We start from the raw sequence: 17,970 nt of genomic DNA on the forward strand, positions 1-17,970 counted from the left end.
GGTGCGTTGCGCCAGGCCGCCGGCCTCTCAGGGGCACCCCAGCGAGTGGGGGAGCCCCAGCGGCTTTGCCGGTGGCCTCCCCTTTCCCTGCACGCCCACCAGCTGCGCCCCGCCAACCATATGGCTGGCGTGCGTGCAGCATGCCTGCCAAGTCTCCTTGGGAGGAGGGCGATCCCCACAGAGGCTTAGGATGGAAGCTGTGCCCTGCCAACTATATGGCTGGCAGGCACGCAGCTTCCCTCCCAAGCCTCTGCGGGGGTTGCTCTCCTCCCAAGGAGGCTTGGGAGGGAAGCTGCACTCTCCTCCCATGGAGGCTTGGGAGGGAAGCTGCGTACCTGCCAGCCATATGGTTGGAGGGGTGCAGCTTCCCTCCCAAGCCTCTGCAGAGATTGCTCTCCTGCAGCGGCATGGGAGAGAGTCGTTCCCCCCCCCCCCATGGCTGGCAGTGTGCAGCTTCACACTGTGGTAATTTGGGGGCGCTGGGTAGATATTTGCACTCTCTTGTCTTGTAGGAATGACGAGATTTCAAGTGCATGCTCCATCAGGGCAGTTGGGTCTGCTTTCATCTACAAAGCCAATGCCTGATTCTAGGCAACAAGACTATACCCTTCTGTTCAGTTGCTGACTCATCCCCTTGGCTGATCAAAGCTCTCCCCAGCCTCCACTAAGTTCCTCAGGAATATTAGAAGGAAGTGCTGGCATCCCTCTTGCCCTTCCAGAGTGTCTGAAGTCAGGGTGGAAAGGGGAGTTCCCCCCTCCTCCAACCCAGGTTCCCATAACTCAGTCCCTGTACCCAGCTCTGTTTCTCCCTCCTCTTCTGTCAGAGCCTGCCAATCCCAATCCTGACAGCACTGTGAGGTTCATGACAGGAGTCTTCAGAGGCCAAGGGGTCAGGGTTCCATTGTCCCCACTCTCTCCTTTCAACTAGCACTAAGCAGAATTCCTTGGCTGGAAACTCTGGCCATTTGGGTGGACACACCTACCTCATAGGTACGTTTACCAGGAGAGGTCAGCTCGAAGCAGCAATCTCTTCGAGAATCCTTGCGCAAGTGGAAAGCCATCTGGGCATGGTAGTTCTCAATGACAAACATGCCTCTTGGTTGCTTGCCTGCATAATACAGTAATGGTGATTCAGCAAACTTCAAGTTGCTAGCTTGCTTACAGATATCACTTTCACAACACAAGACCCAACCTGTGACTTCCAGATTCTCTCTAAAGTGGGTGGGAAGAAAGAGCCATGTGGGCAGACAAAAGAGGGACCCTGAACTGTTTCACTGTCTGTATTTTCCTTCCCAAAACTGCTTTTTTAAAAAGCCATTATTTTCTACAATGGATATTACTTCCTGTCATTGAGCCTCATTGAAAGAAGGGAACATGTTCCCCTTGGTGCTGTGTTGGGGTTTAGCAGTAAACTCAATTCTATACAGGGATCTGCTGCCATTATGTCAAGTGTGGCAAGCCACTATAATAATAATAATAATAATAATAATAATAATAATAATAATAATAATAATTTATTATTTGTACCCCGCCCATCTGGCTGGGTTTCCCCAGCCACTCTGGGCGGCTTCCATAGAAACCAGAAAACACTAAAATATCATACATTAAAAACTTCCCTGAACAGGGCTGCCTTAAGATGTCTTCTGAATGTCAGGTAGTTGTTTATCGTTTTGACATCTGATGGGAGGGCGTTCCACAGGGTGGGCGCCACTACCGAAAAGGCCCTCTGCCTGGTTCCCTGTAGCTTTGCTTCTCGCAACTATATATTGACCTCAGTCCTTCCACTTGTAATATAGTGATATTATTGGCCTAACTTACACAGTTGTTGCAAGGATGTCTTTGATTACAGTACTGCTGTATGATGCTGATGTTGGTGACTGAAAATTCCCTGTACCACTGGCAAAATTCACAGACAAAATGGAACTCTGCCTAAGTCCCAGTGTGCATGCTACAACTTGCAACTGCCACGTCGAGGCTGCTTTAAATTGTATATGTATAGATAATACTGCAAAACATAATTGCTTACTTAGCCCCAGTGTCCATTATCCCTTGAATTGTGCTGGGAAAAAATCCTGTTATTGAGTCCTCCTCCAGCTCTGAATACTCCTAATGCTGTCCCCTCTATCGTCTATTTCTTCTTGTATATTTTTTTTACCTGCTCTGCATTCAATCTCCCTGGATGGGAGGCACAGTATAATCGTAGCCCATCTATCTAGGCATGCCAAATTTGGTTGGAAGTATTAGCTTCCTGTTTATATGCATCTGATGGAGCATAACTGAAAAATATTTATACATGCTGACACATAGATTATATATGGTCACTTAGGGGAGGGTTAAAGCCCGCCTGACAACTAATGGGGGGAAAATGGGCAGTACTTTATTTACACAGGGCCTTGTGTCCGTATTTCTCCTTTCCCTCATTCTTTACTGACAAGGGTGTTGGAATACAACCAGACTCTGTTCTCCGTTCGTAAGGCTGCATCTAAATGGCAGATTCCCACACTGCCTGGTGGGCAATTTATCATCCAGTTGGAAGAGTCACTATGATGTACTGCTTAGAAGGCTACATGTGGATGAGAGAGACCCAGGTTTAAATCCCTGATTGGTTGGAGCTCATTGGTAAGCAATTATCCTAGCCTAACCTACCTCACAATAAGAATACAAGAAGAGCCAGTAGCCCATCTAGTCCACTATTCTGTAGCCAAGCAGATGCCAAGCAGGACCCATTGGCAGGGTTGCAACAATGCTGCTGCAATGATAAAATGAGCTTAGCCCTCTGTATGTGCCTCAGAGCTTCGTGGAGGAAGACTGAGGACAATATCTAAATTAAGTTTAGAAAGCAATACTGAGGAACAAAGGAGCTTCAGAGATGCACCAGAGTTCAGGCAACTTTCACCTGCTGTCCCTCCATTCTGCGGACCAATGAACATGAAATCAGGATTGAGGGAAAGTTTATCAGAACCTTCCTTCCTTCCTTCCTTCCTTCCTTCCTTCCTTCCTTCCTTCCTTCCCTCCCTCCCTCCCTTCCTTCCTTCCTTCCTTCCTTCCCTCCCTCCCTCCCTCCCTCCCTCCCTCCCAATGTATCTGGATAGTGCAGTGAAAATACTGAAGGGATATGGCTGTGTACATGTGTCAGGAGTACCACATACTTTTTTCATTTGCAAAGTAGTAGAAGGCCATATTGTCAAGGACACACCATCGCTTCTGCCACTCAGAGCCAAATATTTTAGAGTCTGTGAAGAAGAAAGAAGAAGGTGCTAGATGACAAGAGAAGAATAGGAAAAGAAGGAGTGTCTCTTCATCCACAAAAGGTATCCCAAGATGTGCTTTCTACATCAATCAGAGGGCATTACTACTACTAATACTACTAGTACTTTAGGCTAGTAGCAAATATGAGCAAATTCACAATAAAAACACAATAAAAAATTGGGATCAACTTCAAAATGCACATGTACTGTGAAGAGCACACTAGTATATATGCTACTTTTGTTTTCAAAATGTTTGTAGGTGACCTCCGAGGAAGAATAAGGCACACTCTCTACTTGTGAGAGATATTCTAGGGGCAGAGCAGCATGACTAATTCTGTCCCCTCTGCCTTTATCTGTTACAAAATCTCTTCTCACATGTCCCCTCCATTTAGCAAGAGAAGGCAACACCTTCTCCAGGCTGATGGCTTTCTTCATTAAGACCATTCCAGAAAAATCTCAAACTATTTCCTAATCACTGGCATCCATTAAGAGGCATCTCATTGATCCTTCTGGGCCAATAGTAGTAATCTGCTTAACGAAAGTATAATCAGATATATGTTCCTAACAGTATTTCAGAGGCAAGTAAGAGGCAAGTAATACATATATACATACAGTACATGTACCTTCCGTAGTTGATACAACACATCTGCATTTTTCACTTGGACACTTTTCCTAACATCTAAATCGGTGAATGAGAAGCTGCCCACAGTGTCTGCCCAGAGGGCTTTAAATTTTCAACAGATGGACAGAATAGGGATGGATTATGAATGGATAAATCAACAGCAGGTGCTGTGAAGATTAGTTTGGCAGATTTTTACCTCTGGATCTCTTTTCCAAGTAACCTTGTTTTAGAATGCCTCCTTTCTCTTGAGTGGCCTTCTGCAAGTTGCTCTCGGCTTAAAAAAACAAAAACAAAATCTCAATAAGCATGGAAAATTATGCTTGGGGAATCTTCCAAGACAACAAAATCAAGGAAATCAGTAGTATTTTAATCAAACTACACCCACAATTATCATCAATTTCCATTATATATGTGATGGAAAAGGCAGTCACTGCCAAACAGCTTTCATGTGGCTGGGCTCTGTATCATGTCAGTAAGGGAGGCATGGGCCAATCAAATTAATCATATTGGTTGGTACTATGCCAATGTTACATCTCTGGCTGTATACACACTCTTGTTTATTCTGCATCCAGCGCTGTCCCATGGCTGGTTTGGGAAGCAGTATGCACACATTAGCCCTAGTCTATATCTATCCTGTATATATCCTCTCATTTCTTTTGAAATATCGAACTTTCTCCAAACTAGCTTCAATTAAATTGAAAAAAAGAATGTCCAAGCTGTGTTTTAAGCCGGTGATGTGCACACAACCCCCAGCTATGTGAGATACAAAATTTGGATTCCAGCATAGGGACCTACCACTTCCATTTGGTCTTGAACATTGTGTGTACGTGTGCGTGCATGTTTGTGTATGTGGTAAAATCCCAGTCCAGGCTGAACTTGCTTGGAAAGCCTGTTTAGACAAGCTTATTCATTTATTGAAAAGCATTTGTATACCACTTAATACTTTAAACATACCTAAGTGGAGTTAAACAATATATCATCAAAACATTAAACCTAAAACCAGTAAACAGAAATATAAAAACACATGAAGGCATATAAAAGCAAACCAGAAATAAACAGAGGATTCAAACCCATAAAAGTTGTCACTGTGGGATAGCTGCACAATCCCATGCATGTAGTCTCAGAAGTAAATCCCAGTGAATTTAGTGGAGCTCACTCTCAGGTATGCGGGTATAAGATTGCAGACATAAACAACCAAATGGAGACATTCATTGTGATGGGATAATATGTGTTGATATAACTTTGTCATTGCTTGAGTGTGCATCCAGTTCCAAATGCAATCCACATCTGAGGGGCTCCACAAAACCTCTACCCTTGGGGGTGTCCAGCTGTAAATATGTATAAGTTGCTAGAGCTGCAACCTACATGGCAGTTGCACCCTTTGCTCTGGAGAAACTTCCTCATCCCATGTGTGTGTCTGCAGTTTTTCAGTGGTTTAGGAAAATGTGCCCTGTAAATCTCCAGAGATGTTCTCTTTGTTGTTATTATTTCACATTTTCCAAGATTTGGTAATAAAAATTGAATCTGAGTGAATCTTGGCTCTGGCAGCAGTCCCATGTTGGGTTTTGGACATATTATGAAGTGAAAACACTCTCACTTCACAATACAGCCCACTTCACACTGTGAATGCATTTAATACACATCTTGGCACATCAAGCCTGGACCTGTGAATCGATCTGCAGTCTGCCTCAGCCAGAGATTTACACCCTTTCTCAGACATTTACATAACCTTTTGCCTAGGCTGCTTATATTTCTTGTTAATTAGCTGAAAGCTGGAAATGTAGAGTCAATTAATTCTTCCAATTTCTCTGTGTCCAAACTAGGAAACCAGGGGGCCCAACCTAGAGAGCTGTGGTGACAGCAGCAAAGCTTATCCAAGGCATCTTGCTGCTGCAAGTGACTGCACTGCATGATCTAAGTGAGGCACCCCTGGAAGTATCCACCGCTGTAATGTAAATAATGCTGTCACCCAACTCTCAGATTGTGCACAGCAGTCACTTGGGATGCCAGTGCAGTTGGACCATGTCTCATCAACAGGAAGGTGTTGCAGAAATGCAGCACAAATAGATAAGCCATACCTAGTACATGAGCTAGTGGTACACAAGATTCCGCAGTTTATGTACATATTGTCCAATTAACAGATGATCAACACCAACATACAGCAAGCTTTTATGCACCTAAGCACAGCAAATCTTCATGTGAAAACTATTGTAGCTTGTGCTTTTTAGAAGAGGGCAAAAGGCAATCTTTGGGAGAAATTTGCAATTCAAAATTTATGTATCAATGTGCAAATCAAACACATACATACACCAGGATGTTCTGCTCTCTAGCACTCAAAAGGATGGCCATTCTGTTTCTGAGAATATCAGCTTTTATTTTTTAATGTATACAATAATGTACTATGAGATGTTCTGTGAAGATGATTAAGCTTCTAGAGGTGTTTGGCTCAGCTACTTCCCTGGCCATTTATTGGCTTAGCTGCTCTCATCATCATCCAAATTTCTGAGTGATGCGTTTTGAAGCAAAAGTTGAGTTTGCATTCAGAACGTGACTTTAAAAACTCAAAATTGGAACGCTTTAAATTCTTGATTGTTTTGATCTTGGAAGGCTTCAGATATAAAAACTCAATGTGCCTATTGTCAACTTACTGCCTGTTATCTAACAAATGCCACTTATCAAATTCTACTATCTAATATTGAGCACGAATTACAATATAAATATAGATGAAAATATTGAGAGATTATGTTTTAGGAATGTTCCTGCAATTAGAGAAAACCCAGCGAATATTTTCCATTAAAATTCAGAAAGAGTGCAACCACAAAATACATTTAAAGCACTTTTAGCCACTATAACAGTCCACAGAATTTCACATGTATGAATGACAAAAATGATAACTTGAACTTAAATGCAACATCTCTTCTTTTGAATATATAGTAAATGTATGCATGTGCATGTAATGCTATAGGAGTGGTCAATGTTGTTGGATTATAACTCCCACCATCCCTGCCCATTAAACATGCCGGTTGGAGCTCTTGAGTCCCAGAACATTCAACATTGATGGCACGAACCTTTTATGAGAAACTTGGCCACATGGGAGGGGCTCAGTGTGGCAAACTACTCTTTCAAATTCTGACCAATCTAGCAGACAGAGTATTCTCCAAAGACTAAGAAGTTAGTCTGGTGATAGATGTTCTGCAGTGGTAATTGGTGGTTTGTTTATGTTCTAGAGCAAGAAATAAAAGTGGAATCTAAATGCAGGGTAGGGGCTGAAACTTGTTTCTATCTAGGTGTGCATTTCTTCATGCTTTTTGTGTGGTTTTTTTAGATATAGAAAGGTGTGTCATATACACAAGGCCCTTTCAGGGGGGCAGATGTCCAGGGCCCCACTCAGCAGCATGAGAAAGACAGCCTCCTGAACACAGCAGGGCTGTCTTATCACATTTTGAAGTAAGTAAACTAATACACATTACCATCTAAAGAGCAACCCCTCCATAAGACCATTAAGGCCAGAGTCTAAAATTACCTAACTGCACCACTGGGCGTTGTAAAAAAAGAAAAAGAAAAACACAAGTCCTTGCTTGCAGCTCACAATAAAAACAAGAGGGAGAGAAATAGAAAACATTTACATTATCTTGTATGGAGAGTGAAAGAAGGAATGAAGGAAGGAAGAGTATAATAATCAAGAAGTAGGAAAGAATAAGAAAAAAATGGACATCAAGAAGGAAATGCAAGAGAATTTTTTTAAAAAAAGTTTTTAATAAAGTCTTCAAGTGAAACAAAAGAGGCCAGCTGAATATTGAGAGGGAGAGAGTTCCATCCGCAAGGAGCCAAGAGAAAAGGCATAGAGACAAGCACAAGGGAATGGAGGTTTAATCAGAGTATTAGTATTTGATGAACTGAAAGATCAAAGAAGAGAACAGAAAGAAAGCTATGCAGATGAATAAAGAAAGTACAAGAACATGAGGGGATTTAAAAGTTTAAAAGAATAAATTTAAAATGTTATACAAAACAATAAAGGAAACCAGTGCAGGGAAATCTAGAAGAAAAAGAAGAAGAGGAGGAGGAGGAGGAGGAGGAGGAGTTTAGATTTGATATTCCGCGTTATCACTACCAGAAGGAGTCTCAAAGCGGCTAACATTCTCCTTTCCCTTTCTCCCCCACAACAAACAGGTGAGGTGAGTGGGGCTGAGAGACTTAAGAGAAGTGTGACTGGCCCAAGGTCACCCAGCAGCTGCATGTGGAGGAGCGGTGACACGAACCCAGTTCACCAGATTACAAGTCTACCGCTCTTAACCACTACACCACGCTGGCTCTATAGTGGTATAACCATGATTACAGAATGAAAAAAGAAAAACCAAATGAACAAAAAATGAAAAAAGACCAAATGAAACAGAAAAACCGATAAATAAAATATGCAGAAGAGACACAAGATAGAGTGACGGTTTCTGTGTGCCTCTTTGCTGCCCCATGCTCAATTTACTTACTCTTAAATATCACAAAAAGCTCCACTACAAACATTACATGACGCAAAACACTACAAGCACCTGGTGTTTTGTCTTCACAAGGAAACAACCCTTTGGGGTTGGTTTTGGAATTTCTCACTATGCAGGGAAGGGGGATGCCAAAATAACTTCATGTCTAGCTATCCCCACATTTCACATTTGGCCATGTCTCTGTAATAGGTTTGCTTCTGTTTATTTCATGACGAATGAACACATGGTGAGCAGGAAAAGAAACCCTGGACCTAGATGCGTTAATAAAGCAAACACATGATGCTTCCAAAATCTGCCTAAAACACACCAGCTTGGCCACAAGGATCAGCATCTTCTTCCCAAACTCCTGGGAGGTCAAGAATTCCACCCTCTGGAGCGTGCTGCCAGTCTGCTAGTGAGCGCACCAGACTCCCGTGGAAGCTTGGCACTGTTCCATGCAGTAGTTAATTTATATTGAATCTCTCCCCCACCCGCCTATCTAAAAGTGCTACTGATCATCTCCCCAGTGGCCATGTTCAGCAGCTTTTTAAGTATGAATCCCTTACCAGAAGGGGGTTCCTTCTTGTTTTGCTAAGCGGCTCTCTCTTAACATGCCAATTCATCCATGTTGTCAAATTTTCCCTCCCCTACTCCTCTCTTCCTTCACAGAACTATTTTCATTTTGGAGTTTTATGACTCTGCAAAACTCTGGGGGTGGACATAAATCCTTTCAAATGTGTCTCGAGGTGAGGTGAGACACAACTGCAGCAGCCAAACATAAGAGTTCATTTGTGCAGAATTCCACCCCACCCTGTCCCGTTCTAAGCTTTTTTATTAGGGGAGAGAATAAGCTATTATTTTCTTCTTCCCTAAGTGAGAAATTCAGTGTTTAACCCTATCTTAAGGACCAAGGTTCCCCCCAGATGTGCAAGCAGCAGTCCACATTCAGGATTGGGTACCAAAGTTCAAAGGAAAAGGCTGAAAAGTATCTCTTCTCCCAGAAAGCTAGGCATATTATAGTCAATGTGTTTGGAAGACTCTCTTACAAGGGGATGGAATGGCTAGTGACCACTGCTATCTGCTTAGGGTTGTTATTGTGGATTTCTCTGCAGTGTTCAGTGTGGTTTACCTGCTCCTTATTGAACAGGCTAAAAAAGTCATATTGCCCATAAACATGCTCACTAGCATTCTCACCTTTTGGGATGTCAGCAAATAGAATGCTGACAACTAATGCATGTTTTCTAAGGAAAAGGAAATATCAGCTTGGTTAGGAAAAAGCTCACATGAAGATATGGCATAGCAAGGGTTATGTTCTATTGGCAGGAAGGTAGGGAAAGAAGTAGGAGAGATGAGCAGGCACAGAAGCTGAATCCTAGGAAAGTCACTGGAAAATCACCCAGATTACTAGCAATGGGTTAAAAACCAAGGATTTTAGCCAGATGAAGATGGCAGAGGCCTAAGCAGTGAGGCCTAAGCCCTACCACTGCTATTACTGCTTTTGATTCCAATGAAGCAAATGCCCCAAACCAATGGGATTGAGTGAAAAAAGTAAGTGCTTGGGTCTGGGAAATCCAGATTCAAATTCTATCTTTGTCATTGGAATCCAAAAAATTGCAACAGCAACATTAGACAATGTGAATGCTGATGCATCCAATGGATAAACACAGCCTCCGCTAGGGCAACCTTATGTAGATATCCCTGTAGCTTACAGCAGCACCAATACATTATTAGGTGTGCTCAGTCCCCCATCCCCCAAGTAAGCTGTAGAGGATATGAACATGAAAGCTTGCATTGCACTTGGTGGAGTGGGGATGACTATCTAGTCTTGTGTATTTCAATATTTTTAAGCTTAAATTTCCCATCAGTACAGTGGTACCTCTGGTTAAGAACTTAATTCGTTCCACAGGTCTGTTCTTAACCTGAAACTGTTCTTAACCTGAAGCACCACTTTAGCTAATGGGGCCTCCCGCTGCTGCCACGCAGCCAGAGCACGATTTCTGTTCTCATCCTGAAGCAAAGTTCTTAACCCGAGGTACTATTTCTGGGTTAGCAGAGTCTGTAACCTGAAGCGTCTGTAACCTGAAGCATATGTAACCCGAGGTACCACTGTAAAACTAGAACAACTGGGGCCTATATGATTATTAAGAGGGCCATAGAGATTGTACTGAAATGTGTACTCAGTTTTCCTACTATCACCTGAGTCTAACTGCCACCCTCTTCTGGCGGAAGTGTGGGAAACAGAAATAGAACTGGGCTAAAAGGGGACTCTTCCTCTTCCTCTTCCTGGCAACCAAGTACTTGCAGAAAAATTCACAGTTGCCTCCAGTAATCAGCAGTCAGAGTGGTGCCTGAACTGGTCACAACAGTCCCCTGCACAAGCGCTGTTGAAGACCTGCCACTCTCAAAGTGAAGGAGACACCCTACCACCACCACTCCATTTCAAATTTAAGGCAGAGCAGATTTTGATAGCTGTGTACAGTTCATCCCTTTTCAGACTATGCCTCTATCTCCTGCCTAAGGCAGCGTCTTTGGCCTGCCTCACGGTAAGGCCAGCTTTGCATAAATGACAAATACTAAAGTGTGCCTCTTTATTGAAACCCATCCCCCTCTCCCCTTGTGTTAAAGCCCGCAAATCTAAATGTCATCTTGCAGCGCACATTTATAATTACCAACACAGGCCTGGTACACGGGGAGAAATCTGCCAGTATGAATATTAACATTAATGTGCCCAACGCCAGCTCGCCGATCCCGCTGGCAGGAGCATAAAAAATGCTTGAGTGAAACTTTTATTTAGACGTTAAAAGATTCCAAACCTCAGCGGGGGTGACAGAGGCAGCCCGTGTGAGTTCCCATCACCGCTCGCGCTTGAATTGAATTACACCGGGGGGAAGGCGGGGAGACGACAGTGAGCTGCCGCGCTTATTTAATCTCATTTGCTATCAGTACATTGCCAGCATGGGGCTTCGCCTCAACCCCATTCCTCAAGAAATAAGGCTGCAGGAAAACTCACTTGCTCCTTTTGCAGAAGCCAGCAACAGGATCTAGTCCAACCAGAATCATGATAGCAACTGATCATGTAACGTAATCCAAGGTTGTAGAAAAAGAAGAAAAATATATGGGCTAATTCTTGTCCTGGTTCCATAGAATGGTTTCAGGTAAAGGTACATGTTCCTTTGTTTATGAGGAATGCATAATTCACTAAAGTTACTGCAGGTCTGACTGACCAGTGCACTTGGATGTGCATTTCACCTCCACTTCATACCCCTACTCCTGCCAGCCCAGCTTGCACAAGACTTTGCACATGAAAATTCAGTCAGGCGGAATGTAACATAAGGAAAACTAACAAGGAGTCACACCTTATGGATTTATTACGGTGCAAGCTTTTGTGAACTGGAGTCTACTTCATCAAACCGATGCCTCTTTTATAAAGCCCTTCTGTATGGAGCTGCTGGAATCAATATATGGCTGCCCTCTGTGGTGGCATCACTGAAATTCAGGTGGCAGTATTTTCCGTGGATAACCCAGAGCTTTCCCTGCAAAAACCCACGCTTTAAAGCTGAAGTGCAACAAATGGCAATTCAGGCTAATAATAATAATAATAATTTTATTATTTATACTGTGCCCATCTGGCTGGGTTTCCCTAGCTGTTCTGGGTGGCTTGCAGCATATATAAAACATAGTAAAATATCAAACATTAAAAACTTCCAGATACAGAGCTGCCTTCAGATGTGTTCTAAAATTTATGTAGTTCTTTATCTCCTTAACATTTGAAGGGAGGGCGTTCCATAGTAAGGCCGCCACTCAGGGCCAGATTTAGATGAAGAGAGGCCCTAGGCTACTCCACTTGTGTGGCCCCTCCCCACCCTCACAACTAGAAGAAAATGAAAGAGTGTTATAAACAAAATTGAGTGAAACCAAGGATGATGACGGGTATTTAAAATTCTGCAATTCACGATTTCTCCTCTAAAGGACATATTATTGTTAAATACCATGGTGATTTTTTAAAATGCATAAAATTAACACTAATGTTGTAATGTTATTCTTAAAAATAATGGGTGAAGGCATCTGACCCTCACCTGAATCTCATAACTCTCCTGACAGGTGATTTGGTCTGCAGCCACAGTGTGGAAATAAAGGATGAGATTGCCCACCAGATACCAGGCACTCTACTATTCAAATTAGGCCCCAGTGTTTTTGTTACAATCCCCTTCTCAATAAAGTAATCAATTTTAATCTAGAATTTAAATTCTCAAAACTTTGTTATTTGTTAATTCAAGCAAGTAAACTACTGCTGATAAGCCACTTAACAGCTGATCGCTGGAAGCCGCTTGACAGCTGTAGCGCTAATCCGCTAAGCTGTCAATGGGCTTGCTTCACAAGACAAAAAAATCGCTAGACGAAGAGAATCGCGGAACGAATTCTTTTCGTCTAGCGAGGCACCACTGTAACTTGATATTGCTGGATAGTTTTGATGAACTGCAAAAGCATTTTTAGTTTGCTTTCTGTTGCTACCCTGGAACTTTCCTTTATTAGTGCCACTTTGTTTTGTATGATTCCTTGCTAATGAAGGAAAACAACTTTTCAGCTTGTATATGTTGATAATATAATTTTGGTTACTGGGAACAAACAAGATTGTACAAAAACAATGTCCGGGCTGAACTATGGTGCTGGACAAGCTCACTCAGGTATTCTGAGCCAAGAGCTTCAGAAGGTCAGCACCAACACTTTGCATTATGCTTGGAAACGAACTGGGAGACACTGAAGATCCTTTGGGACCAGTGTTATATGGTCCTGGCAACCACTCCCAGTCACCAATCTAGCTGCCGCATTCTGGATTAATCAATGGTATCAAATGCCGCTGAGAGATCCAGTAGAACTAGGAAGTAGCTTTCACCTTTGTCCCTAACCTGCCAGAGTTTCTAGCATATAACTAGTTCTATTCAGTATTAGTTTCACAGGTTTTCAGTCATAAATCTATTCCCCATTTTTTTGTTAGGACATAAAATGTACATTTATATTTTACACATTTTGGTATGCACTTTCTCTTAAAATACATATTTTGTACACATTTTCCTCTTAAAATGTACATATTTCTACACTTTTCTATGGGTTTTCTTATAAAATAACATTTAATGAATTTTTGAAACAAAACTGCATCACAAAATTCAAAGAAGTGTGCAGTCTGTTGTTAGCTGCATACTGATTCAACCATAAGTCAGAAACAGCAAATTAGGTTGGTTCTCTTAAAAATGCAGAGTGGACTAAACTAAACTAATCTCTACAAGCAGACACACGCACATCCCACATGTGGGAGTATTCACCAACATTTTCTCCAACACAGATTTATCTCCGGCATTTGCAGTAAAGTGACTACAAATTTGGAAGATGATACTGGATTTCTCAAAAACAGGTCATATAGTCTCCCAAACTTGGAAGTTTGGAAGGCTTTTCTTTGAATGTTTTTTTCTTTGAAGAAAAAAATATTTTAATCAACATAGCCTTTAAATAACTTTTTCTGAAACCAGATGATGATTTACATTTGCCAAGAACTGGGGATTTCACCCTAAGAAATCTCAAACATCCTTCCCAAAATGCTGTGTGGGTGGGTGTATATATAACATTTTCTCAAAAAAGAGAGGCAAGATTACTTACATAAAGGACAGGTGTGAGATACCTCTGTCATCTCCTACCCATTCTCTCAGCTCTCACAGAACAATTAAGATGAAATCTAGAGAGGAGTTCAGCATGTTTTCAAACCAGCTCTTTGTTTTTAAGGCCTCTTTGTGCCACCTCAAAGGAGAGATGAACCATTAAGCAGCAAATACACACCAGAATATCCTATTGCTGTCTGGTTGCCCTAAAGTCTAATGTTTAGGTCTGGAATTCAGACAAATGGCAGAGGTTTACCTCCCTCAGCACCTTTGGAAAGTGAAGAAAGCAGCCCTTGCCCAGCCATGGCACAATATTTTTGGAATGTTATGCTCTCTCATTTCAATTGCGGAAATTGCTATAAGCCCCTATAAACAGAAGGTGCTTTAAAAGTACAGGCTGTTTATGACCTTACAGATTAAAACCAGCACTTTAAACTGGCCCCATAAACCAACTAACAGATTTATAAAATTGGAAACCAGATGAGGTTTCTGAACGCCATTCAAAGGCAGCTCCACATAGAATATTTGCACTAACTTAATCTTTTTTTTTATAATATTTTTTATTGAGTTTGTGAAATACAGAAAAAAGAATAAAGAACATATTATAAGAGTGAAGTAGAAAGATTACAAATTTTCTTGTTCTTTTTTCCAAGTCTACTGGACTTCCCCACATCCTCCCAACCCTGCATTCTCTGTGATACATAACATCAGCAATTTGTTAACTTGTTTCAATACTTGTTGTATCTTTCATTTTATCATGTTACCCAATTTCAAATGTGTTATAACCCAAATCATGTACATTTTCATTTAAACACAATAAAGTTGTTTCATTATTCTATCTCTGACTTCTTGTGCCTTAATTTCCATTTCTTTAGTTTAACATTACTGAGGCTAGAATTTCCTAAAAGGTGCATTTTTTAACATTCATACAGCTTATAATGTTTTTTCAGATAGTCCTTAAATTTTTTCCAGTCCTCCTCGATTGTTTCTTCTCCCAAGTCTCGGATTCTGCCAGTCATTTCGGCCAGTTCCATGTAGTCCATCAACTGTGTGTGCCATTCCTCCAGTGTGGGTAAATCTTGTGTCTTCCAATGCTTTGCAATCAGGATCCTTGCTGCTGTAGTAGCGTACATAAAAAAAGTTCTGTCCTTCTTAAGCACTCTCTGGTCCACCATGCCCAGGAGAAAGGCCTCTGGTTTCTTAGGTAAGGTAAATCTAAGTACCTTTTTTAGTTCATTATGAATCATCTCCCAAAAGGCCTTCACTTTCGGGCAGGTCCACCAGAGGTGAAAGAATGTCTGCACTAACTTAATCTTGATGTCACCAGAGCATAAATATTTGTAGCAGCATCCTTTTTTAGGAAAGGGCACAGTAGGAGTACTTCCTGAAACTGGTAAGAATCACTATTGACCAACACAGCTACTTGGATAAAAAGGTAAAGGTAAAGGGACCCCTGACCATTCGGTCCAGCCGTGGCCAACTCTGGGGTTGCGGTGCTCATCTCGCTTTATTGGCCGAGGGAGCCGGCGTACAGCTTCCAGGTCATGTGGCCAGCATGACTAAGCCGCTTCTGGCAAACCAGAGCAGCGCACGGAAATGCCGTTTACCTTCCCGCCAGAGTGGTACCTATTTATCTACTTGCACTTTGACGTGCTTTCAAACTGCTAGGTTGGCAGGAGCAGGAACCGCCCACATTCTGATCAGCAAGTCCTAGGTTCTGTGGTTTAACTCTGGATCCAAGAACTCACCACCTAGAGCTCCCAAATATCTCATATGTCTTGTATCAAGTCAGCTTGGAAAAATCATTTTGGAGTTCTTCTGAGTATGACAATGATACAACATCTCAATCTGTACAAAGCAGAACATTGTGTATGTGTTTTTTTTTTAAAGTACAGCATGTTGGGGGTTACTTCCAGTGACAAAGCCATGGGAGAAAACCAATTTAACAAGTAACCTAGTGTCACCATTAAATTGACTATTCACTCTTGTCCTGACTCCAGATATCCTTTGAATAAGTCATTCCCAATAAAGATTCCTGAAGGATTCCACTGTTAGCTTTCTTTCACTATGAAAGCTGTCCATTCATTATTATTCTTGTTTCTTTATGTCTCAATCAGTTACTGATAAATAAGAGCCCCCATTCTCTTGTCCCATGATGGTTAAGTCAAAAGCTTAACGATTTCTTATCTTATCAATCTTATCTGTTACTTTGTCAATCTGTTAAAAAAAGAGTCCTGCTTGTCACCTGTATTTAACATTATTATTGTGGTATGCCTTGTGGGGGGGGGGGAGTTTCAGGGGTTGTTACTGCTCCTTACTACTGTAACTTTCAACACCTAGAGATTATGGACAAGATAAGGGAATATTTCAAAGAAAAAAACAGCAGGAGGCAGGAGAGAAATGTAATACAATTGTCAGCAAATGGATCACCTCAAATTGATCCTGTATAAAGTTAATTTTATTGCATTGCTCACTGGAGTAAATAAGAAAAGTGTATGAGAAGAAATCAGTCAGAAATATTTTATGTGGACATTTTTGTAAGAAGCTAGTAAGCAGAAATTCAGAAAGTGTGGGCATCAACAGGAAGATAACAACCCAGAGTCAATGCTGTGGGGTGGCAATCAATGGCAACAAATCATATGGGAAACAGTTATTCAAGTGATGGATTTATTGCCAGAATTTGGTCTTTTGCATTTTTCGGGGCCTGTTCAAATGGAGCTTTTACTCTTTTGTTTTAAATGTATATACCACTGTCAAAGCCGGACAGAGTCTCTCACACCATTTCCCAATCAACTTAAAAAATATAAAGTTATTTTCCAGGGCTTTGCTGTGCTGATTCAATGAATCTGAGCTTAATCAGTTGCATATCTGCATGCACCAGTTATCTGGTGACCCACATGGCAGGGTCAGGCAGATAATTCAGTCCACAATATTCTGCACCATAGACTCAAACTGGTTTATTCATTCCCTCTCTCCAGGGAACTCTGGTACCTGTAGTTCTTTGGAGAAGACTACAGATCTGTGGTGAGTCTTTAGGATGGACAAGCAATCAATGTAAATAAGCAAACCATAACAATATATACTCCTAGGATATCACTTCCTGCACTTCTGGTTTTGCAGCTGCATACATAACTGACAACTCAAGAAGTGAAGTGACAGTACTGTATGCACAAATGTCCAAAAAAGGGAGAGCTAAACTGGAATAGTGACTAACAAACTAAGGTCCCCTCCAGTTGTTCGTTCTATTGTGCAGTCATAGTGATTTGTGTTCAGGTCACATGCAATCCCATTTTCAATACTGTTTTCATTCCCAATTGGTGCATAGTCCATAACTTTTTGCTGAAATCCTATACTACCAACCTTCTGGGGTTTTTTTGTTCCAGTTTAGCTGTGCCCCTCCAGACAGCTATAATGCGGTTGCATTGCAGTAATTAGAGAAGCACCGAAGAATATACTAAAGGTACTCCTGCCTGTACGGGCCAGTCGTGACCGACTCTAGGGTTGCGCGCTCATCTCGCTCAAGAGGCTGGGAGCCGGCGCTGTCCGAGGACACTTCTGGGTCACGTGGCCAGCGTGACGAAGCTGCATCTGGCGAGCCAGCACCAGCACCGCACACGGAAACGCCATTTACCTTCCCGCTATAAAGTGGTACCTATTTATCTACTTGCACTTAGGAGTGCTTTCGAGCTGCTAGGTGGGCAGGAGCTGGGACCGAAAGGCAGAATAATATACTAAAGCAGAATAAATCTACCAACAATGCATTCTTCTTGCATCTATACCTCCAGGTAAAGGGCAGTATATAAATTCAACAATAATAATAATAATAATAATAATAATAATAATAATAATAATAATGTTGTAGAATTTACTTGCAATAAAACTACCAGTTTGGAGGGACCCACAGGCTTCATTTGTTGCTGTCAAACAGTAGCAAAATGGGAGAGATGGAATGATTTCCTGGGGAGAAGAAGGTGGGA

The 17,970-nt window shown here is 41.8% G+C and overlaps 1 protein-coding gene and 1 long non-coding RNA gene across 14 annotated transcripts in view; one reads left to right on the forward strand and one right to left on the reverse strand.

The window, feature by feature from the left end:
* Positions 1 to 17,970, reverse strand: part of SKAP1 (src kinase associated phosphoprotein 1) — a 344,210-nt gene that overhangs the window by 101,284 nt on the left and 224,956 nt on the right. For all 13 annotated transcript variants that reach the window (XM_083709712.1, XM_083709717.1, XM_083709713.1 and 10 more), the window contains 3 exons: positions 4,067 to 4,144; positions 3,150 to 3,233; positions 984 to 1,108 (listed from right to left, as the gene is read on the reverse strand). In XM_083709712.1, the coding sequence (XP_083565838.1) occupies positions 984 to 1,108; positions 3,150 to 3,233; positions 4,067 to 4,144 (287 nt within the window). The remainder of the gene's footprint in view (positions 1 to 983; positions 1,109 to 3,149; positions 3,234 to 4,066; positions 4,145 to 17,970) is intronic.
* The window catches only part of LOC310830319, a 31,816-nt gene continuing 29,278 nt past the window's right edge, over positions 15,433 to 17,970 (forward strand). Inside the window, exon 1 of the long non-coding RNA XR_014557580.1 lies at positions 15,433 to 17,017. This is a non-coding gene — a long non-coding RNA (uncharacterized lncRNA). The remainder of the gene's footprint in view (positions 17,018 to 17,970) is intronic.

This window comes from Podarcis gaigeae, assembly GCF_964106915.1.
Source record: "Podarcis gaigeae genome assembly, chromosome: 13".
NCBI classification, from domain to species: domain Eukaryota; kingdom Metazoa; phylum Chordata; class Lepidosauria; order Squamata; family Lacertidae; genus Podarcis; species Podarcis gaigeae.